The 23,037-nt window shown below is 40.9% G+C and overlaps 2 protein-coding genes across 4 annotated transcripts in view; both read left to right on the forward strand.

The window, feature by feature from the left end:
* Nucleotides 1–16,884, forward strand: part of CMTM8 (CKLF like MARVEL transmembrane domain containing 8) — a 37,769-nt gene extending 20,885 nt beyond the window's left edge. The window contains exons 2-4 of one of the 2 annotated variants that reach the window (XM_021388994.1): nt 8,360–8,533; nt 12,740–12,856; nt 16,349–16,884. In XM_021388994.1, the coding sequence (XP_021244669.1) occupies nt 8,360–8,533; nt 12,740–12,856; nt 16,349–16,432 (375 nt within the window). In that variant the 3' untranslated portion in view covers nt 16,433–16,884. The remainder of the gene's footprint in view (nt 1–8,359; nt 8,534–12,739; nt 12,857–16,348) is intronic. The other variant, XM_021388995.1, reaches the window with a different exon arrangement.
* The window catches only part of CMTM7 (CKLF like MARVEL transmembrane domain containing 7), a 28,202-nt gene continuing 25,639 nt past the window's right edge, over nt 20,475–23,037 (forward strand). For both annotated transcript variants that reach the window (XR_002436024.1, XM_021388991.1), the window contains exon 1: nt 20,475–20,808. Coding sequence is in view for 1 of the 2 variants with exons in the window: in XM_021388991.1 (XP_021244666.1) it covers nt 20,653–20,808 (156 nt within the window). In the remaining variant the exon portion in view is untranslated. The remainder of the gene's footprint in view (nt 20,809–23,037) is intronic.

Raw genomic sequence — 23,037 nt, forward strand, 5'->3', positions numbered from 1 at the left:
CACCTGGTGGATGCGAAGATAAAAGTAGACTATTGTGACTCCAGTGCTCCTGTGAAGCAGAATTAAGAGAAAACAAGGCTGTTCACACACCAAGCAAAGTTAAAATGGAAAGGTTTAGAACTAGCACTCATTGATTCCTTTTGGTAAACTAATATATTGGTCGTTAAACTTATATACTGATCCCTACTGCCAAACCAGCCTCTATCAACAGAACATTTCCAGTGTGTGGGTACACTACTGATTTGTAAAGAATGGCAATGTGTACTGTTTGTTGGGAGTTTTTCTTATTCTATTCCTTTTGTAACAGTTTCTAATGTTCTTTTTTGACTTTTTTGATCACATGGAGAAAACTATAACCCAAGCACAGTTTTGTGTCTTGTCTGTCTTCTGAATATTCTCTGTCCTGCCTTCAGTAATTTTTCCACACAAAAATTTTGTAGTAAGTTTAGCAAATAAACCCTTTTGTATTGTTTTCACAAATTTGATGGATGTGGGATGCCCTGTGTTTTCCAGAAAACATCTTTGGTTGTTTTAATTTACACTTTACCTTTTTGGTCTGCGTGACTGGTGTTAGCTCCAGTCTTGCACATTCCTTGCATGTTTCTCAGGTGAGGCAAGAGCTTAGTATTGTAGTATGCTGCTGGGATGGACAGGACAGTTTCTTTACTCTCCCATCTCTAAGTTCTTTTCCTCAGCTGCTGGTTGCAGTGAGCTGTAGCATCATATCACAGAAGACTCCTCCTGTATGAGTTGCGGTGGAGTCAGTGATGTCACCTGTGAAGGTGAGAGCAGGAGTGCCCACGTGATTTATTCATCTGAGTTGGCAGTAGATTCCTTAAGTCAACATGAAATTGGGGTGTGCTGAGGTCCTATTGGTTTTATGCCCAGGAAGTGCTGCAGCATTGCAACACCCATTGTGTTCAGAAAGGTAAGTTTCCAACTTGACGCTTTATGTGCCAGCCAGTAGGTGCCTCCCTCTCACAGTTCTTCCCAATGAGACTTTGTAGTTTCTTGGGCACTGTTGCAAGGTGGCTCATCCTCATGTTGTAATGGCAAGCCCATATCCTTATTTATGCATGCTGTAGCTAGGTAAGTACATCCTCACTACGTGACTACGTGATCTGGCTACTGAGCATCACAGACTAAACATCAGAACTGGCTCTTCTCTACTGACTCAGGTGTGAGGAGGTCTGGCCCTTGTTCTGTAGATGAAGGTGTTTTGGGGTCTTTTCTAGGGAGCTGTAGCATCTGAGGGAAGACTTCCCTGCTGCTTGGAGCTGTGGGAAAGGCACTAGAGGTCTGTCTGCCTGCTCTTGAAGGTCTTTGAGTCCTCACTCCAAAATGGGCATCCTCCCTATTGAATGAAATCTCCTTTGGACTAAGCTCCTAAGAAAAAGAGTTCACTGTAGGAAAGACATACTCCTGGCGCATGTTTGGACACTTTCCCCCTCCTATGGTTTCCTTTCTAGTGAAAGCTGTCTATGAGAGATTTCTCCTTTCCAGTAATGGTGAGTATTTGCCAGCTTTTCAAGCCCTCAGTTTCATGAGGGGTGCTTGCTGTTGTTGCTGAGGAGCCAAAAGTGTGACAGAAAGTTTGAAGATTTGCAAGAAGATTGCTTAAAAATAGTTTTTAAAGTATTCAGACAATTTTTAGAAATTTCATTAAAAGGGGCTAAATTTCCCACATTTTTATAATGAATAGAAACATTTTCAAACATAGGAGAAATAGGAGTTCTGTAGTTAGGGCTGAGTTTGATGCTAAGAGCGGTACTTTATCAATGATAAAATACTTTCCGTGTATGTGCATTATGACCACCTGGCCGTTTCTGCAAGAACTGTGGCTTTCTGAATTCTGTCAGGAATGACAAGCCCTGAAAAACTCTCAGCAGAAACACAGCAGCCTGTTTTCATTTGATGTACAACCTGTGAAACTGTACAGAATTCAAAGGATTTTTGTCTATAGAAGCAGAGTTTATTCCTGCAGAGCTGTCTCACAAGAAGACAGCCTGAGCAGACCGCAGACCCTTCCTTCACTGAGGAGGTCTCAGCAAAATAAACACTTCCAGTGCGGTGTTACTGGTAACAAGAAGGGCACTAACTGGCTGATGTCAGTCTGTTGTAGTGTTTCGTGTTAAAGAAGTGCTTGCAACTGCAACAGAGAAACTAACACAGGCTAACACAGTGTATTGCTTAGATTATTGCAGAGTATGATCATTAACATGGGCCTTGAAATTTCAAAGATAGTTCAGCGAGGATCTTGCATTTCTGTAAAATGTAGCCAAACAGCTTTTTAAAATTTGTTTCTGCACCTTTACTGGGTGTTAATAGAAATCTGATGTGAATTTGAATCCTTCCAATTCTAATATGAGTCACCTTTTCTTCTGACTGAACACAAAACAAGATTTGCCAGCGTTTCACTAAAGGAATTGTTGGGCTGCACCTTAGTCTGGACAGATATTTCATTTATCTAGCATTTGTATGCTTTTGCCGTATTTTTTCTTAGTCTTTCTTCCTCCGTGGACACTAAAATACATTTTTCAAAATAGAAGTGGTTTTTTTTCTTTGTATAAGTAAAACAAACAAATGAGCTTTATTTTGAGTAGTTTGTAGCTGAATTTACATTTGACTGACTTTGTTGTTGTGTGCATCATGCCGAGTACGGAATTGAAACTATCAAAGTCATTCTGCACAGGCTCTCTAATTGACTCTATCTAAGCCTTGTCATGCTGTTCCACATGACTCAACCAAGCTCTTGGCGTATGGATCTCTTCATTTGAGCGTGCCCTTTCTGGCTGCTGGGTTTGGGCACTGTATGCAGATTTCCCCCTTGGCATTAGGGGGCCCGAAGAGTAATCTCCATATGTTGCTCCATCTCTTCCCTGCCACCTTTCTCTCCGGACAGGTGATTCTTGGGCAGGGAAATCAATCTGCCCCTGCCGATGGTCATCTGCAACGTGTGAGGGCTCCTGAAACATTTTTCTACACAAGCAGGGGCTTTTCTCCCTCTAGTGGCAGACGACAAAATTGATGGATTTCGCTTCATGTTTTGTGTGGGAGCTCAAAAACTCCCGTTAAAGAGATTATTTAAATGCAATGCAAACACTTATTCCATTTAGTCTTAGCAGGAAGAAAAAAATTCATTCAGCATCTGTCAAATACAGGGCAAATAAATCTTCCTATTATGACAACTGACTGTCCTGGCTATATTTTACAGGATCAATGGGGAAGAAATACCCTTTTTTCCCCTCCTTTTTTTCTCTTTCATTATCTTTTCCCCCTGTCTCCCTTCTGGGATAGTTTGATTCATGGTATCCAATCCTTCATTTTGGTATGCGTGAAGTGTTTGTGCTCTCCTTGCTTGCAGACTCCCTGGGATTTTTTGCAGGCAGAGAGTATCCAAGGGAAGGAAGTGCTGAGGGTGAGACATTCACTGGCTGCTGAGGTAGCTCCTCGCTTGTGATTTAGGAATGAAATAAAGATGTGCAATAATTTAGAGTGGTCTCTCTTCTTTCTAGTAGTAAATCTGCTTTCTTGGGGAGGAGATGCAAGACATCTTGCTCTCTGTTTGCTGGAACCTGTCCATGTTTAGGTGCCTTGAGTATGGGAGAAAACTGTTCCTGCAAATGCGCAGCTGTGCTTCTCCCATCATTTCCATCTCTGCCAGCAGCAATGCTGTATAAATCCTACAATACTTAGGCATATGGCTAACTGAAACGGTCCTGGAAAGCATCTCTAGGATAAATACAAAAAGCTTCAGGCAAGTATGCCACATAGTTTTTACTTCATGAAATGAGATGAGCCTTGGGTTTTTCTCCCTGCCAGTTCTGCCACAGTGAGATTTCTTTTTGCTTTGAAAGGGATGCATACGCTATTTTAGCTCTGTTACTGAGTTAACCAGTCAGGATGAACGCTGCAGATTTTGCAACGTTAATGTTGCCATAAAAGAGTCACAGAATACATCATAGGCTTTTAAAAATATACTTTGCAAGTACAAATTCAGTTCTGCATTTTTCAGGTTGCTTCTGAAAGCAAAACCAGATACACAGATTGAAGCTCACACCTGTTTCGTACCTGCTCACTTGTACCAGCAACACGAGACAAGATGCATCTCATCTGCCAGGCTGCATAGCCTCTATTTTTCAAGTCTCTAAGTGGTCTGATACTTCTGAAGTTCTCAGCACTGCAGAAAAATTATGGCACTTATTTAAGAGTTTGAATATGCAATTAAGCATCTAATTTTAAACTTGCACGCTCAATAATATTTGACTTTGCTACAGAGTTATTTCCTTTTTATGGTATCCGCCAACTGCTGAAGTATGCATTAGTATGTTTGACATATTAATGCAGTAATGGAGGTACCTGGGGCAAGTGGCAGCCAAATAATCACAAAAGAGACATCCAAGGTGAAATCATAGACTGCAATGAAGAAGGGAAAACTGCTTGCCTTTATGATTTACTGATGAGTGAAATCCATATCTCCCGTCCAACTTGAAAGATCGGACGCATCTGTAGAAGCCCTGATAGCCTGATGAGCCAGCACCCCCTGCCATCAGCTGCCACATGCATTGTTTTCATCTCTCTTCTTGATGTTTGTTCTTCCTTTTCTCAGAGTCTTTTCGACAGGATCACAGTATGCTCCTATAATTCTAAATAAGCATATTCTGACTTGTCAATAAATGAAACGCTTGGCTATTATCAATCCACTGTAGCATTATGAGATCTGGGCCTTTCCCAGTTACTTCTGGAGCTTTCCTCCTTGTCTTCTGGACGGTCTGAAGTGATGAAGCTAGTTGTGTACACACTGAGTGGCTGTGAGCACTCCCCAGGTATAGCAGCTGCTGGTCTCTGCTTTACAGTGTTGCCTACCTGTCACTCATTTGCCATGTTCTGTGCACTAGAAGCCAATTGAGATGGCATTCGGATGTAGCCATAGCCCTTACTGCCAGCAGGGGGGCTCGTTACTAAATCAGCAGAAGTGGTATTCTCAGTTCCATCAGATGCACAAGTGTCATCCAGTTTGTACTGATCTGTTGAACAGCAAACATGTAATGTAAGGGACAATCAAAACACTAGGAGACAGGCTTTTACACTGCAGCAGCCATCTCAGTATTTAACATGCTGAAAAGACAAGCTAATAATGAAAGACTTGTCTAGCTGTCTCTGTTCCTTTGACACTTTAGGTATTTTGTAGGTACTGTCGGCCAGTGTGAACTTTAAATCAATTTATTGCATGTGTAAACACATGCAATAAAACTGTTTGCCATATCATTTAACTACACAGAGAGTGAAATGTTGACCATGAGCTGGTCTGACCTTTTCAGGTCTAATCAAGAAGTCTGAAATATTATTTCAGCCTGTCAGCTCCAGTAATATGTGGTAAGAGTATCTGGATCTAACTGAAAATGTCAGGGGCACTCTAATATGCAACCCATCAAAGTTACGATGCATATGAACCAAGAACTGGTGAAGAATATAAATCTGAAAAATCCATGGTGCATCTCGGTTGCTTAGATAAATTGCTCTGCCATTGGTGCAGGCTAGCTACAAACACGCATTAAAAACAATTCTTTGGGATACAAGCAAGATGTACGGCAGTTTAAATATTAAAATGTTCTTGAAAGACAGAGAGTAATCACGCGTTAGAATTTTACTGGAAGAAAGTTAACCGAGAATCCCACCATTGCTCTGGTTCGTGTCTGAATAGTTGCACCGTGTAGTTGTGTAGGATTAGTGGCCTCGTGTAACTTCAGAATTTTCTTTCTTAATAACTTGCTGCTTGCAAAGTTTTTACCATTTTCAGAAATAATCGTTGCATAAGCTGAGGTGTTCTCACCAATCTCATTTGTACTGAAGTTACTATTCAGTATTTTCCATATTATTGCACTTCTTGTGAAAAAAGACTGGCTGTTTTTAAAAGCTTGCTCAGAACCAACACTGCTGTCTTTAGGTGTTTAACGATGTTACATTTCTCTGTTTTCTTTGTCTCCCAAGTTTCCTTTGATGGCATTGTACTGGCAACTCAGAGGATAAATCTGTCTTTAATAGCTGTTTATTAAGCATGAGACCAATTATTCATTGATATAATTTATGGATAATGATTTTAAATTTGGATTAATGAGGGTGGGCACAACAGGAAACATCTTTGTATTGCAAGAAAAGGGCATTTTGTGAACTAAATGGCCTATCAAGATTGTATAATCTGAAAGCAGTTGCACTAAAATTGAGTTGGTTTTTAATCTAATCATGTGTAGTTTGTGTAATTTAAGGCATTATTAACCGAATTGCTACTATTAGTGAAATGTGGTTGGAATGGAACTAGAATTAGAGTGAACTGTCAGAAGCATTGCTGAGCCGGTAACTTTGTGTTATAGACAATCTTGTTAATGCTGTCAGAACTGTTCTTGTGAGGCAATGCTGCCCTCCCCTGGTATCTGGCATAAATTGGGAATTGTTAGCCCAGCCCAAACCAGCTCTAGGACTTCAACAGATATTGCTGAACTGGTAAAAACAGTGAAAGAAATGCTCTTAAAAGACCATTTTTTGCTTTTTCTATTAAAAAGACAAACCAAAGTTGTACAGTTTTGTGGTTCTTTTAGGAGCGTATGGTGTATAAGTGGGCAAAAGTACAAATATAATATGAGAATACACTGAGAATGTCCAAGGTAACACACTGAAGGCTGATTTTTGTTTGTCTGGCAATTTGGAAGATGAACTGAAGACAAAGTAAATAGATACCAGCTGCTAAAAGTTACCAGGACAGACTGTAGTAATCTTTCATTTAACAGGGTAGTTTTATCTTGTATGTAATGTTTAGAGATTTATCATTAGTGATTACGTGCTGAATTTTGCAATAGCAGAGTAAATGGTGTCACAGCCAAGAAGTTGCATGGGAACAGGGCCAGCACTGGTGCAGATGGAGCTATGGCAGAACTACCCTTCCAAGGGCTATTGCCTACAGAGATATCACTTTGGCTCAGGAGGACCCTACACAACAGATTCTTGAAAGCTTGGGAGACAGACCAAGGAAATGCTACTGTTGTGTCATCTATTCTTACATATTTTTTCAAGCATCTGTTTCTAACCACTGCCAGAGGCAAGATATTGACATAGAAGGTTCCCTAGACTGTTTTGCTATAGATGTTGTCTGTTTAATAAGCATATTGCTACTTTCTTTAATTTTGTCTTCCTCCCACTTCTCGCTGCTAGGCAATTTTATCATAGTCCAGATAGCAGAGAGGCGAGCCTTGTTTCAAACAAAAGAATTTCAGTTCCCAAACCTGATTCCAGTAAAATCCTTTTAAATATATATATATGAAAGGTTTAAAATAACAATTTCTTTTTAAAATTAAGATCTAATAATTTCTGGAGACCTTGTAAAACACACAGCTTTTCTCCCCTTGGCAAATCTCTTTATCATCCATTTGGCTTCTGATTTGTTTGCATCCCCCTTAATGCATTGGAGATCAGCTAACCCTAGAGGAAACAGAAGATTGTATGTTAAAATCCCCAGCTGATGTATTTTTTTTTGACTCAGACATGAACAGACTGCCAGATTCAGGATCAAGAGGGAAAGTTCTTTTCCCCATACTGATGGGTTAGGATTTGCTTGAGCGCTTTGCTTGAGTGTGTGCTCTGCTTCTTATGGCCGGTCACCTGGGAAATGTTTCAAGAACTGTGGCATACAGTAGTACCCCCAACCTGGTCCAGCAGTGCCTTACAGTGGTGGCAGTTGATATTGTACTGCTATCTCTATTATAAGGTCCTGGGAGTTGTTTTACATCTCCGGTGCCCAACACTCCACAGAGCATGTGTTTTATGGACTGTTTTGAACTGGACCCCAATTGCTCAGTTACCCATCACTGTAGTGTGTGGGACCTGAAGATCCTGGTGGTCCTTCACAGGCTTCTGTTTCTAACGTGACTTTGCTGACTGCAGAGTAATGCATGTAAGCTAGTAGGCTAGTATTCAAACACAATTATCTATGATCTTTTCTAATTTTTTTTAAAATATTATTTAAAATGAGCAATACTTCTGAGATCTAGCTGTAAAACCACCACAGGTATGGTCCTGTAATGGAGAAAGGTGAGCTAAATCACCATAGAGACACATTGTTCTGCCCTTCTTTTTGCAAATTCCTGCTGCAGCAAAACCAGTTTCATTTGTTCTTCCTTTTTGTTAGATTAGTATTACATATAGTTTTGTTAGATTACTATTATATATAGTTAGATCAGTAATAGCACCCCAGCTCGGCTCATGAGATGGTTTTGTGGGTGGCAGTGGTGGTGTTCTTTGACGTAGAACACATGTATGAAGTCTAAGACTGTGTAACTGATTTCTTTCTTCTCCATAACTTTTGCAGATATTAGGGCTGCTGGTGTGGACCCTGATTGCTGGAACAGAATACTTTCTATATCCAGCCTTCGGCTGGGTGATGTTTGTAGCTGTGTTTTACTGGGTTCTCACTGTCTTCTTTCTGATCATCTACATGACCATGACCTACACCAGGATCCCCCAGGTGCCATGGACCACAGTGGTAAATACATCTGCTCGTTGTTGTTTTGGACTTGCCGGGTTATGAAGAGAATAAAATACTGATGCAATCTACAGCTGCAGTTACCCAATTGTAATGGTGCTTTTTGCAGTTTTTTCCCCTAATTTCTGTGTCTGCATCCCTGCAGTGTTTAACCTTCATACTACTCAGACACTACTACCCTTTTAAAATACTTTTCCTATGATGTTTCACTGTTTTGTTCATCAATCAATTTAGTGACTTGATTTTTAATAATGTGCATGTGACTCATATTTATGCACGGTGGCCCATTTTTCACCCTGTAGCAATTACATCCCGTGAAGAATGAATCTGTTGCTGCATCTGAGCTAACAGACCTAACTGCGTGGCTTAAACAGTAGGAATCCCTACATGAATCAACACCATGAGTTGGAAATGGTACCGTGGATCTTAAAGCATGAGTTTTCCTCTGCTAAATGAGAAGAAAAGGTTGTTCAGAGGTTGCAGCGGTCTCGCCAGCCGTGTACAGCCTACAGGGAAAATGGTGCTGCAAATTGTTAGTGCTATATGTATGTAAAATACCTGCCATGTAATCCTTTGCTTTTAGCTCAAGACTTAAGGAAAATTAGGTAAACAACTAATGTAATTAGAGAAGAAATTCATAGGCGTTTGAAATTCAGATCTAAGTTTTGTGGTTTGAAGAAACCCTGCTAGTTATACAAGTCAGCAGTATATTTTTGCATGATTTTCATAATAAGCTGATGTTCAAGATAATAGATTCTAAATGTCATTGTCAGATAAGCCAACTGGCTATTTGTGACCCATACAAGAATTAACATAAATTTGGTTTTGCATTTGTCTGATACAATGAAATACTGCTTTTCTCTCTTTTTCTACTAGCTTAGAGTTATTAGTGAGAATTCTGCTATTTTTATGATAAAATATATTTGACTTCTATGTTGCAAATAGCTTGTTATCAGCTATAATGTGTATGTGACTAAAATTGAACACACTTTTCACCTTCCCATTTGTTGCTGTAATAAATAGCCAACCGTAGCAATTACTAATAACAACAACCAGGATTATGTTCAGATAGCTTCCCTGTTTTCAAGTTTCATGACCAGCAATTACCTTTCAGGCTATAACACTGCTATAGAAATGTTGGATTATTTCAATTACAGCAGTAATGTGTCTGGGTACGGTTAGAAGTGTGTGATTTTTTTTTCCCATTCCATTAAATGTAAGTAAAGTACATTTAAAAGGAAAACGTCCTTGTATCCATTTGGTTACAGTTTTAGTTATTACCCTTCTTTTATCAGTTTAACACTATTATTAGGCGACAGCTGCAAGTAAATGAGTTGCCCCTGATCTATGTGGCAGACAAGCTGGAGTATTTAATTAATTTCTGCTTGAAACTGAGTGTATTTCTTGCTCTGAGTTCCAAATGTATTGTAGATAAGATCACTCAAACGTAGGTCCAAAAGGTAGTCTCCCTCTGTAGTACGAGATAATTTGAAGAGAAAATGCAAAACAAACTAAAGATGCTTGCATTTCAGCTTATTTTGCCCTGAGGTGTTAAAAGAGCTATTGGGAGCAGCCTGTGAATTGAACCTCTGCCAATCCTGGCTGGGCAAGGTGTTCAGAGAGATGTTTTTAATGTTTTCATTGAAGAAGGCATGACACACACCTTTTGAGTGACACGTCTTTCAAGTGAGTTTACAGCCACCTTCTCCCCATTCTCCAAAGTGTCAGTCTCTGCTAGATATTGCTCTGCCTCCTTAGGCAACAGTTAGCTCAAACCGTGCCTATTGTATGCAGTATCCAAAATTACATCTGGACTCCTCTGTCATAAATTGGGTTTTTGCAGGTTAAGCACATTACCAAATTGCTTAAGATGCAGTTACTTTACTGCAAATAAACCCAAAGGATGTGCTTCAGAACTGACTCTCCTTAATAGGGACAGTTCTTTGCAAAAACAATCAATGGAAGCTTTTAAAATCGGGTAGATTTGAATTTAAGAAGCAGATGGTAATTTAGCATGAACCATTTGGTTTGAGTAATATATTGGCAGTAAAGGCCCAATCAGCTTGCACTGCATTCCATCTTCCCTAGCAGTGTTATTTCCCAAAGCAGCACTTCTAAAAAATTATGTGCTTTTTTTCTACATGACAAGATATTGCAGGGATTTGTAGCTTTCCAGGGTAATTGAGTCCTTTTGGAATGGGAAATTTAAAAATAACAACAAATATCCTAGGCAATCAAATTCGAAGTTGGAAAATTGGTGCTTTACAGAAGTTGTGCTTGCCAGTTGTTGGCACCCTATCCTAAAATTGACTGTTTGATATTTTATTACTGTAATGCCTAGATAGAAGAGGTGAGATTTGTACCAGGAGATAACATGTTTTATTAGATGAGCTGATACAGGTGAGATAAAAGCCACTCGCAAGCATATGAATAAAACCGCAAGTCCCTGGCACTGGGCTTCAGCCAAATGCTGAGGCACTGCCCAGTGTTCTCTGCAGAAATGTAGGTAAGTGGCTCTTTTCCAAATGTCCTGGAGCTGCAAGGACTTAGAACCACAGGAGAATGTGAATGCTCTTCAGCTTGTATGAATTTGATCAGACCTCTCATAAACTGACTGGATAACAGACGACAGCACAGCATGCTGCTCTCTGGAGGGGCTCGTAGCTGAGAAAGCAAGTTTCTGGGGAATGGCATCCCTTAGAAAGGTTTGAACCCTGTCTGTCATGGAAACCTGGGGCAGTGGGCCAGGCTCCACCAAGTCTAAATTAAGGTCTGCCTGAATCAAATGTCCTGGAGAAGGAAGTGAGGAGCTCCCATACAAACCACTCCAATCTGCTAATCCGTGCTTTGTTGCACTGAGGGAGTTGCTGAGACAGACACAGGTGGTTACTGCCTTCTGAATTTCTCTCATTTTTTTTAGATTGTGACAGAGTTCATGATTGGTGAATTCAGTCATGAATAATTGATGTACATTCCCAGCATCCACTGGTTCACACCATGGAAATTCATAAGTTGGAGCTGCACCAGTCTGGCATCATTTAGAGACAACTGGGACAACAGAGTTAAGGCTTATGATTTGTGTGTGACACTGTGGGGTGCAAACGTGTGGCCAGAAGCTGAAGGGAGGGGACCACGGACAATGCTAGGACTTTGTCTAAATTCACAGTTACTAATTCCTGTGATTGTAACTAGGTACAAAGAGTGTCACGAGTATTCCACTGACATATGACACCTCTGAACTCAAAGTGTATTTTATGGCCAAATTCGTATGCCATAGACAAGCAGCAGGGGGAGTTTTAGGGGATTTTTTTTTTAAACATGAATGAACTTCCTATAGTCGTGAGCAAGCAATGAGTAAGTAAATGTCATAGTATTAAAGTTACTTACTTAAAAAAAATAAACTCATACCTTTTCATCTGGCTTTTCTCAGATGTTCGCCCTCCTTTCCTTTCCTGTTGTCTCTCACATGCAAAACCAGAATAAACTGTTCTTGATCATTCTCCGTAGTTTTATTTAAGATTAATGTCATCTGCTTTGCTTCTTGCATAGTAATGAGCATAGATACCCTGAGATGTTAACTCTACTCCTGGGAAGAAAAAATGCAGTGTCTGCCATGGATGGGTCTTTCAACGACTCATGTAGTCCATTCAGAGTATTTTCCTCCTTGGTTTTATGTTGTGTTTTTTTTCTTCTCTCAGAAACAGGCAGAAGGGAAAGTTACTGAATGGTGAAAGAATACTCACCGAAAAAATTGTACCCTCTTTATTTCCTTCAAAAATGAAGGCAAAGTTTTAGAAGCTTCATAAATGTTGCAGTTGTGGATTTTTTTTGTTGTTGTTGTTTTTCATGTAGTCTCATATTCTTACTGCCTAATATTTAGATTGTGATAAACAATCTGTGTACCTATTTTAAATTGTGGAAAATCAGAGTACCCTGGCTTTAAGTTAAACTTTTCAGTATTTAGTATACGGAATGAGCAGTTGGTCCAAAATGTGCTCTAATGTTCATGAATATTAAAAACAAGCAATTAAATTCTTATCTCACAAAGATAAATTTAAAAGAGGGTAAAATCATGGAGAATCACATTTTGCGTGTACATTGGCTGTGCACATTATGTTTCAGAGGAGATTTTTGTAATGTTGGAACAGAAGATCGTAACAAATGCTTTTGCAGATGAATTGCTAATTTTATTTTATTTTTCAACAGGGTCTGTGTTTTAATGGGAGTGCCTTCATTTTGTACCTCATTGCTGCCATTGTAGATGCATCTTCAGTTACCAAAGAACTGGACAGTCACAATTACAACAGTTGGGCAGCTTCTTCAGTGAGTTCATTTTTTGTTTCAATCACAGTTATATGTCTAACAAAGTGATATCAAACAATGCCTCTCTGGATGTGAGGGTTGAAATGCACACATTCTGGATTTCAAAAGGCTGCAGACTGTGATAGGGACTCACACCCAAAATCTATTGATAGCTGTAATTTAGTTCGTAAGTTCTGGAGGCAACCAAGAATTCAACCAGGAGATGACAGTCACACCTGAGAAGGCTGTAATGCCTGTGGGAAGGCCCTGAAATGGTACCACCATTTCTGCAGTGACTTACTGCTCCAGGCTCACCTTTGGATAATCTTGGGCAACGCTTGAAAAATCATGTCACTTCCAACTGTTTTTGGCATTACTGACTTACCACTTAGATTTGGAAATCCAAAGCATTCAAAGTGGGTTAAAAAAACTTTTTTTTTAATTTTATAGAAACCTGGTTAGGTGAAGATATTCTCTAGCTAAGTTAAAGGAGTTGCAGAACAACTTGGCGTGTTTTGGCAACAGTAGTCAAATTCAATTGTATGGAGTAACTCTGCATTACAGCTACTTTGCTGATGGTTAATGCACTTGCAGTTGTCCTTTCTGGACTATTCACAAATTCTGTCTTCTGCCTGAAGCTTATTTTACACAGTGGTGAACACAGAGAGCTGAACACCTGCTCTGTTTGTGTCTTGGGAATGATGTAACTATGTCCCTGTCACTTCAGTGGTGTTCAGGATCTTCACCTCTTGGCAGTTTGTAATTATTGATCTGCTTCTCAGCCAGTGGTGTTGACAGGAACTTGCTTGCTGCTAGATAATATTCCACGCTGATTTGTGCTTTATGCAAAATGCATCAGTGCTCATGGGATATTTGGAATCTCTTCTAATACTCCCTAATAACGTTTGTCTAATGCACTGTCTAAATAAACTATTAAATGTAGACGTGCTCTCTGAACACATTAAGTGTTTCATGGATATATATTTGTGCAAATTTAGCAAATCGTCCATCTTCAATACTTGTTCTCTACTGGAAAGATTTTGGATGGAGCTTTTAGTTTCTAAGAAATAACCTTCTTTTGATAAGAAGAATGTTAGAATTTTCTATTGTTACCAGCTTTTACATCATCATCTACAAGTTCTGGTGCTACAGATTAAATTCACATGAGATAAGACTCACCCAAAATCCTCTGTTGGAAGGCTCAGATTTACTGCCTTGTATAGTAGTGCCCTGCTCTCAGAACTGCAGTGCCTACCTAGGCCAATGATGGAAGCAGGAAGTGTTACTAGAATCACAGAATATATTTAGGCTGGAAGGGACCTCTGGAGATCATCTGGTCCAACCTCTCCTCCCCCAGAGCAGGGCTAGCTTGCACCAGGTTGCTCAGGGCCTTTTCCCCTTGAGTTTTGAGCATTTCCAAGGATGGGTATTCCAAAATGCCTCAAGGCCATATTGCCATATTTGATTTCTCACACAGTGAATTTTTTTTGCTTAAATCTAATTGAAATTTCCCTTCTTGTAACTTGTTTTTGTTCTCTCTTGTCCCTACCACTGCCAACCCCCAAGAAAAGTAGTGTTTACCCTGTTTGCAGTGTCAGCTTTATTTGGTTCAGTTACCAGCACAAAACATTCTGGTCTTATCATAAGCTATTTTGAACAACACGCAGTGATTAGCAGGAACTTAACCACTGGCATTGAATTGGACTTTATCAGTATAACTGAAATAGTTCACAGCTGTCCTTTTGCTTCTGGGTGCATATGTTGCAAGGACTTCGGAAGCAACGCCACTGATATTCTGTAGTTCTTAAAAATCTTCAAATACAAAATAAATCCAGGCTTCTATAGTAGGCTTCTTCTGCAGTCACTTACTGATAAAGCAGTAATATCTTAATGTGGTTGCCATCACTGTCTGCACTGAGGAATAAATTCATTAGAAGAGGATCTCTGGAATTACTATCATTTGAGAACATGCCTGGGCCTGAATTTTGAATTTAGGTTTGCTCTAAATGACCTGTCTGGATGCACAGTGTACCACACTGAGGCACAGGTGGCCTTTAGGCAGTTCCTGGAACACAGCAGCACTGTGGGAGCATTAGCTTGAGCTCACACTGTCCTTTGGTCTTTACCAGCAACTGATGTTAAAAGCTGTAAGTATAGGGTTGGTGAGCATCCAGTCTGTAAGATCATAGAATCATAGAATGGCCTGGGTTGAAAAGGACCGTAATGATCATCTAGTTTCAACCCCCCTGCTGTGTGCAGGGTTGCCAGCCACTAGACCAGGCTGCCCAGAGCCACATCCAGCCTGGTCTTGAATGCCTCCAGGGATGGGGCATCCACAGCCTCCTTGGGCAACCTGTTCCAGCGCATCACCACTCTCTGAGAGAAAAACTTCCTCCAAATATCTAACCTAAACCTCCCCTGTCTTAGTTTGAAACCATTCCCCCTTGTCCTATCACTATCCACCCATGTAAACAGTTGTACTCCCTCCTGTTTATACGCTGTCTTCAAGTATTGGAAGGCTACAGTGAGGTCACCCCAGAGCTTTCTCTTCTCCAAGCTAAACAAGCCCAGTTCCCTGAACCTTTCTTCACAGGAGAGGTGCTCCAGCCCTCTGATCATCTTGGTGGCCCTCCTCTGGACCCGTTCCAAGAGCTCCACATCTTTGTTGTGCTGGGGGCCCCAGGCCTGGACACAGTACTCCAGATGGGGCCTCACAAGAGCTGAGTAGAGAGGGACAATCACCTCCCTCTCCCTGCTGGCCACTCCTCTTTTAATGCAGCCCAGAACACAGTTGGCCTTCCGGGCTGCCAGCGCACACTGCTGGCTCATATCCAGCCTCTCATCCGCCAGGACCCTCAAGTCCTTCTCCGCAGGGCTGCTCTCAAGGAGTTCTTCCCCCAGTCTGTATAAATACCTGGGATTGCCCCAGCCCAAGTGCAGCACCCTGCATTTGGCCTTGTTGAACCTCATCAGGTTCACATGGGCCCACTTCTCCAGCCTGTCCAGGTCCCTCTGGATGGCTTCCCTTTTCCCTACTATATCAACTGCACCACTCAGCTTGGTGTAGTCTGCAAGCTTGCTGAGGGTGCACTTGATGCAATCATCTATGTCACTGATGAAGATGTTGAAGAGCACCGGTCCCAAGACTGACCCTTGGCAGACACCGCTTGTGACCGGCCTCCACCCTGGCATAGAACCGTTGATCACAACCCTTTGGCTGCGTCTGGCCAACCAGTTCTTAATCCACCAAAAGATCCCTTCTGAGGCAATATAATGTGGAGATAAGTGTTGAAAAAGGCTATGTTTTAGCTGCTTCTAGGTCCAGATTCCTACACAAAGCTTATTTAAATGATGTTGACTGTGATGGCAACCCAAGTACAAGGAGGCCAGAGACCACCATTTTAGTAATTCTGCTACTTTTCTCTTTTTCCAAATCCCATAATTAATTTTTCATATGAATGAGAATGCTCTTGAATATTTTTCTAACGTATATTTTTACTCCTCTCTCTACAGTTCTTTGCCTTCGTGGTTACCTCCTGCTATGCTGGAAATACATATTTTAGCTTTATATCTTGGCGATCAAGAACTTTGCAGTAAAAATTGTGTCGAAATGAATTCTGTAGAATAAAACATCTTGAGGATTATACTCTTTTGATGGGAGCTTGGAAAAAGGATTAGGTCTTCTGGAACATTTCTGTTGTAATTGAAGAAATATATTTAAACTTAGATTAAAATGAATATTTATAATATGATATCATATTTAGTGACATCTAACATTGACTTTGTACTGCTTCTTTTAAAATTAACATGGTATTTTTCTAGACATTGTATAGATGTTATAACTAAACCTTTAATAAACTTTACTCAGATTACATGCTAGTTTGGGAATTTTAACTTTTTTAAATGTTATATGTGTACTTTTGATAATGAATGCTACAAATCAAAACTAAGATTGATATTATATGTATAGAAAGTGATCTTGTGAAGAAGAAAAAAAAAAAGCTTTAAAGACAAATAAATCATTGACCCAGCTTTGAATGTTTTGTAAACTGTGAGTAAAGATTTGCTTATTTTGTCTCTTTTTCAGAGGAAACTATTTACTGCTAAGAGTTATGATGATTTTGTCAGTTTACATATTCCAATAGCCTCTTTTAATCATGAGATTGGTTTTGAAACCTATTAACAGTGTAGACCTGAAGCTTGCTGAAGAAGTGGTATGTCTGAAGCACATTATCTTAAGAGGTTTCTCAAATCTAGCAGGCTCCAAGGCGTAATTCTAGACAACAGACCCTTAATGCTCAGTGTTTAACCTACAGAGAATATCACGAAATATCTACTAAAGGTAATCCTTTTTGTTTCTCTGAGGACCGAGGCTAGTCTGTTAGTTTGTCCTATTGAAAATTTGGGCCTCAGAATCTTATCAAATGACACAAAGATTAAATCCATAGAAGAAATGTCAAGATCGTAGTAGTAGAAACAAAGAATTTTCTCACTCATTCCCTTCTTACTGGCCTTGTTTATGAGTTCTTAGTTTAACAAATGAAGTTTTTTATTTGACTCATATTTAAATATCTTTGAATTACGCAGAATTGTGATGGAAGATTATGACTTGCAAGACAAATACCTTTGCAAATGACTTTCAAGTACCAATTACCTAAGGAATCTCTTCCAGGAATTATGTAAAGAGCAAGATTGTGATTATTTTGTGATTATTTAAAGTTTCCTCATCTAAAACTACTGGTAAATCCCTTTTTATTGCATTAAGGGGATTTGGACTTTTCCAGTCTTCAAAAACTTTGTTGGACTAATATATTTAGTAGTAGATAAATCTTACTGCTTGAAAATCTTTATTTTTCCCCGTGAATAAATGGTGTGTGCTCCCTTACGTGCACACCCTGCAGCTGGGAAGATTTATCAGCAGCCAGCTAATTCTATTCTCAATCTCCTGGTTTTGTTCTTGATTATCTGTCAGAGTCACAGGATTTCAATATAAGGGAAGCCAAGATATTATTTAAATACCTATATTTGTCTGCAGATTGCATCTGGCCTGCATAACAAAGGTCAGGCTATCTCCTGCTTACTAATATCATCCAGTTCTGAGAATGAAGAAGGGCTACCAACTATGCATTTTATCTACACAGATAAAATGTGTCATTAAAATCCCATATGCTCTTTTCCACTGCTGGAAAAGAATCAAAGGCATAAAAATGATACAAACGTCCACTGAGTAAATGTGACTAGAAACACAGCCAAAATTAAAATCTCATGAGTGATTTCCCATCTGTGAAAACGCTTTAGTAGTAAGAAAAATTCTTTCTTGAATGATATTTGATGTACATATTTAAGTTCAAAGAACATGACTGTGTTTGCATAAATGTTTCATGATTTTGTGGTAACTGTGATGGGCTGGTCTAACATAATAACCCAGACAACACTTGTGGATAGAGGTAGAAAGACAGAGACGAGCTTTGAGAGAGTAATGTTTCATCCAGTATACACAAAACTATTGTGTAATCTGTGTGTTAGAAAACAGCCCCTACATGTCAGAGTAAACCCATGAATGAAGGACAAAAACATACCATTGCAGGCTAGGGAATGCTTGTGGCAAAGTGTCTACCTCATCTCTGAGTCTTCAGCCTTGATCCTCAAGGGAAGAGGTGCAGAATGTCTCCCAAAAACAAGTCCGGGAACTAAATTTCTAATTCTGCTGGGTTTTTAAAAGTACATACTAGGCAGAAATTTGTTTTATCTTTGGCTTTCTTTGTTTCACAAACCATAACTTCATCTGCCTTGTTCTTTGGAAATATAACCATCTTACTTTGTATGCTGTTTCTCATCTTATTTCCCATCTCTTCTGCAGCTACCAACTGTTTGTCAAGCAATCTGAAAATCTTGTTAAAATTGGAGGAATCAGTACAAGCTGAGAATTACTTCTGAAGGTTGCTGCTTCTATTGCAGGCCTAATGAAAGACAAAAGCTTCCAAAAGGTTATCTATTTCTACCAGGTGCATTAGTCTTAAATACTGACTTGCCAACTGACCCATGCTTGTATATGTTCTAATATTGATAAAGAAGATAATCTAGTGGTAGTTTATCATAGAACAATTCTTAAAAGATTTTTGGCTGTAGACATTTCTTTGTGTTCATAAGATAGTAAGCTTTTTTTTTTAAAGTAGAACTGGGAAGCAATGAAATCATTAGCAAAATTCTTAACACAGAGATATTTAGAAGAATTGAAAAAATGCTAGGCAACTTGCAAAATGAAAGTATTTGGCATTATAAATAGTGTGTTTCAAACAAAAGGTATCTCTGAAAAATCTAAGGCACTCACAGAGGCATGTGAGGTGCTAGGGTAGTAAGGATACCTGCTGTTAACTTTTGGCCATCAAATTTCATTTATTAAAGAGTTGTCAGTGTGTCATCGTCATCATACATAATGCATTTACCAAGATACAAGTAAATAGCAGGAGAATTATAATCAAAATTTGAAATTCAGAAGTGTTTTAGACTTGAGTTTGTGCCAGTGGTTTACAAAATATGGCTGTGTTTTTGAGTGGAAAATACAAATATTCTACGTGCATTAATGTAAAGGCATTTCTATTGCACTGGGTTGAACTCACATCAGCAGGACTTCAGTCATATACACACTTTCATGAGAAATTAAGAACTAAAGCAACTGAATCAGCAAGAAAGAAAAACATACTTCTTAATGGGAAGTACAGATATTACTGGAACCTTCCTCCATAAGGCTTACAAGAAAACCAGTTTTAAAAACCCTTCTTTCTCAGTGGCTAGCATTTTCCTTTTGTGTGAATTGGCAATGTTGTAGCTTTGATATCTAATGACAGGAATTAAAATTTGGTGGGAGAGGTACTGACTTTTATTGCAGCTAGTAGTTTGCCTCATTGAAAGCAAAGACTGTACTGCTTGGTCTTTTGCTAGTTGGATGGTTGGACTAGGTGACCTTAGGGGTCTTTTCCAACCTAAATACAGGCTCGAGCAGTGGGCCCAGGTGAACCTCATGAGGTTCAACATCCGAATTCAAGGTCTTCCACCTGGGTCAAGGCACCTCCCATTACCAATACAAGCTAGGGGATGAAAGTCGCTGATGTCATTTACTTATGCTGGACTTCTGTTTGTGCTGGGCATCATCTGATCTTAGTTGTCTGCACTCCTGCAGCAACCTTCGTCGTTCAGGGAGCTATTCAATATTACATATGAATGGAACATGCACCCTAACTGCAGAACAAAACATAAGAGGACAAATTTACTGTAGGAGCAATAGACGCCCAGCTCAGATGCCCGTTACCCTCCTGCCAGAAAGCACAACCACTTATTTTTAAACTAGAGGAAACTTAGAGCTTCCTTTGCCGAGTTGTGTTGTATATCTGCATGACTGAATTCCAGCTGCGGAGCCGAGCCAGTCCGACATCGCTGCTTAATAGAAGACCGCGGATCGAAAGGCGCGCTTGCTTATCTGGGCGAGCACATAACACACGCTGCGCAGGGCGATGCGGCGAGCAGCTGCAGGCCACCACCCAGCTGCGGCCCGGCTCCCTCGGAGAGCACCGCTGACAAACTTCAGCCTCCGCTTTCCCGCCGCCCCCGGGCCCCGCCCCGCCCGCTGCCCCGGGGCACCGCCCGGCCGGCGGGGAGGTACGCCGCTCCGCTCCGCCCGGCCCCTCCACAGCCGCGGGCCGCCGCCCGCCCTCCTTCCCTTCTTTCCCTTCCCCTCACTCCCGCCCCGCCCCGTCCCGTCCTGTACCCCTTCTCCCGGTCCGGGCTGCAGCAGAGCTGCGGAGCAGCAGGGTAGAGCCATGTCTCACGGAGCTCGAGTGATCCGCACCGGGGTGAGCAGCGCGGGGCCCGCCGCGCCGCCGTCGGCCGCCGCCTCCTCAGCGGGCTCGGACGCGGAGCTGGTGGACGGCGCCTATTTCCGCTCGTGTGCCGGCTTGCTGAAGGTGGCCCAGATGGTACGAGGCCGGGCAGGGGCGGGTGGCCTTGGGACCCTCGGCGCGCCCTGGGGCTCCTCCGGGGCGGCCGATAACAGCGGTTTTTGCTCTGAAGCTCTCGCAGCTGGCGGGAGGAAGAGGGAGCCCAGTTTCTCTCACAACGCCAAGTGCGAACTCCTGTCAGAAGCAGCCTCTGCTTTTCCTTCACTGGTGCAGACAGACGTGCACCAGCCTGGGGAAACGCTGCTTCTTTGGAGTGCTGCACTGTGCTGCTAGGATATTCGAAGCCAGTGGTAGTGATGAACGTGAACATCTCTTTGTTATTAATCATAATTTTGGCACAGCAGCGTGAAGGCGTCAGGTGTCGCACATCAGCAGTCTGCTAGCTGTGGTAAGTTTGGGGAGCGGACGAGGCCGAGGGCCACCGGTGAGGCTGGGCTCGGCTTGGACTCGTGGCCAGGGGTGGTGAGGTATCACCAAATAGCAGGAACTCAGGGGAAACACATAATGGAGCACTGCCGGGATCACCGCCGCTGCTTCAGCTCAAAACTTTGCTCCATCCAGATGTGAAGAGGTCAGCAGATGGCGAAGCTCTTATCTCGTTTCTGTGGCACACACAGTTCTTAGTCCGTGGAATGATTTGTCAGCTGAGTTCCAGTATGACACCGAGTAACGATGGGTGCCCAGGAAAGATCATGGGAAACACATGTAGCGATGCCTCCTCACATGCGTTCTCTTCTTGCAAAACCTTGCAGCTCAACAGCTTTCCATGGAGGTGTTGCCTTCATGTTTGATAGCTCCCAGTGCCATCTTTTTTTTTTTTTTTCTTTTCCTTTCCTGCATTTATTTATCCAGTCCTTTTTTGATGCTGTGGAAATTATTTGTAATCGGAGTCCTAGAGAAAAATTAGAAGTTATGAATCATTTTAGGTTACAGTGCGGTAGTGTCAGGTCCTGAAGTTCCAGTGAGAGATGTAACTGATGAGGCTGGATGTGGTTACCTGCAGCTGCTGAGCATTTGTACTGCAGCTGTCCCTCACTGTGAGTTCAGCTCAGTAGGCTTGCCAACAGCTGTCTGCTGTGTGCCCTTCTCTTGGGTTGTTCCCAAACCATCATGAGTATCTGGAGTGTCTTTCTGGGAGATAAAATGATGCTCTTTTGAACACGTGTCTCCACTGCCAATGACCCTCCAGTCCTGAAACTGTAGACTTGTGCTTTGCTGACTAACTAGAAGTCCACTTGTCGTTCTGTTTTCACCACTGTGGAAAGAACAATTCCTTTTACGGACTAGAAGGACCTAATCCTCTCTGCTGTCCATCCTGATGTGTCTTCACTGCACTTACCGCATGTTACTCTGAAAGCTCTCAGAAGCATGTGTATTTGTGCTGAAGTTTCAGTTTTGGTGCACGTAGAAAGTGCAGAATGTGTGCTTTACATACTTGACATGCTTTAATGTAATGTATGTAAATGTATTTAAATATATGTAAATGTATGCAACAGTGTAACATCTAACATATTTTATATGAAATAATATTTTATGAATGCTGTTCAATATCAACGTTGTTAGAATTTAAGCTGGTGGTTTTCTGTGCTGATTAGACAAGTTCCCCTTACTCTTACAACTTTGCCCTCTTACATTTTTCTGCATTCTAGCTTGCTTATAAATAAGACTGGTAGAAATTACTTCAGCTATCCAAGGAACTTTGGGCAGATTGATCTCTTTTGATATGTTATCTTGATAATATCTTCTTCTCAAACAGTTTCCTGAGAAATCAAAATGCTTGTGCTGCAGTGTGTAGAAATGACCAGGGCCAGCTAGTTGTAGATGAACTCAACGTTCATCTAAAATTTATATTTTCTCAGAGATTGTTTTCACTATATCTATGGGTCTGCTTTTATTAGCATGCAGTTCTTCTAGTGTTGGCAATACATGTGTTTGAACAGAATTCTCTATGATAAAACTGTAAACGTTCCTGCATTAGTGTTAATGGGGATGGTGGGACTGCAGGCTTCTTGTGAAGGAGAACCATTATGCTGGCAGAATATAAAAGTAAGTTGTTTTTGGGTAGATGTACAACACACTTCATAGAGTACTGAGCTTCTGAATGGTCGTGGTTATGAAGAAGGAGCACTACTGCATCTATTTTCTTTCTTCCTCAATCCCCTTTGCCAAGAAGTAAATGATACGAGAGAGAACAAGAAGCAAACATTTTTATTTCTTCATTTATAGTAATGCTAATGGCTGTTTGCA

This window comes from Numida meleagris, chromosome 2 (genome assembly GCF_002078875.1).
Source record: "Numida meleagris isolate 19003 breed g44 Domestic line chromosome 2, NumMel1.0, whole genome shotgun sequence".
NCBI classification, from domain to species: Eukaryota; Metazoa; Chordata; class Aves; order Galliformes; family Numididae; genus Numida; species Numida meleagris.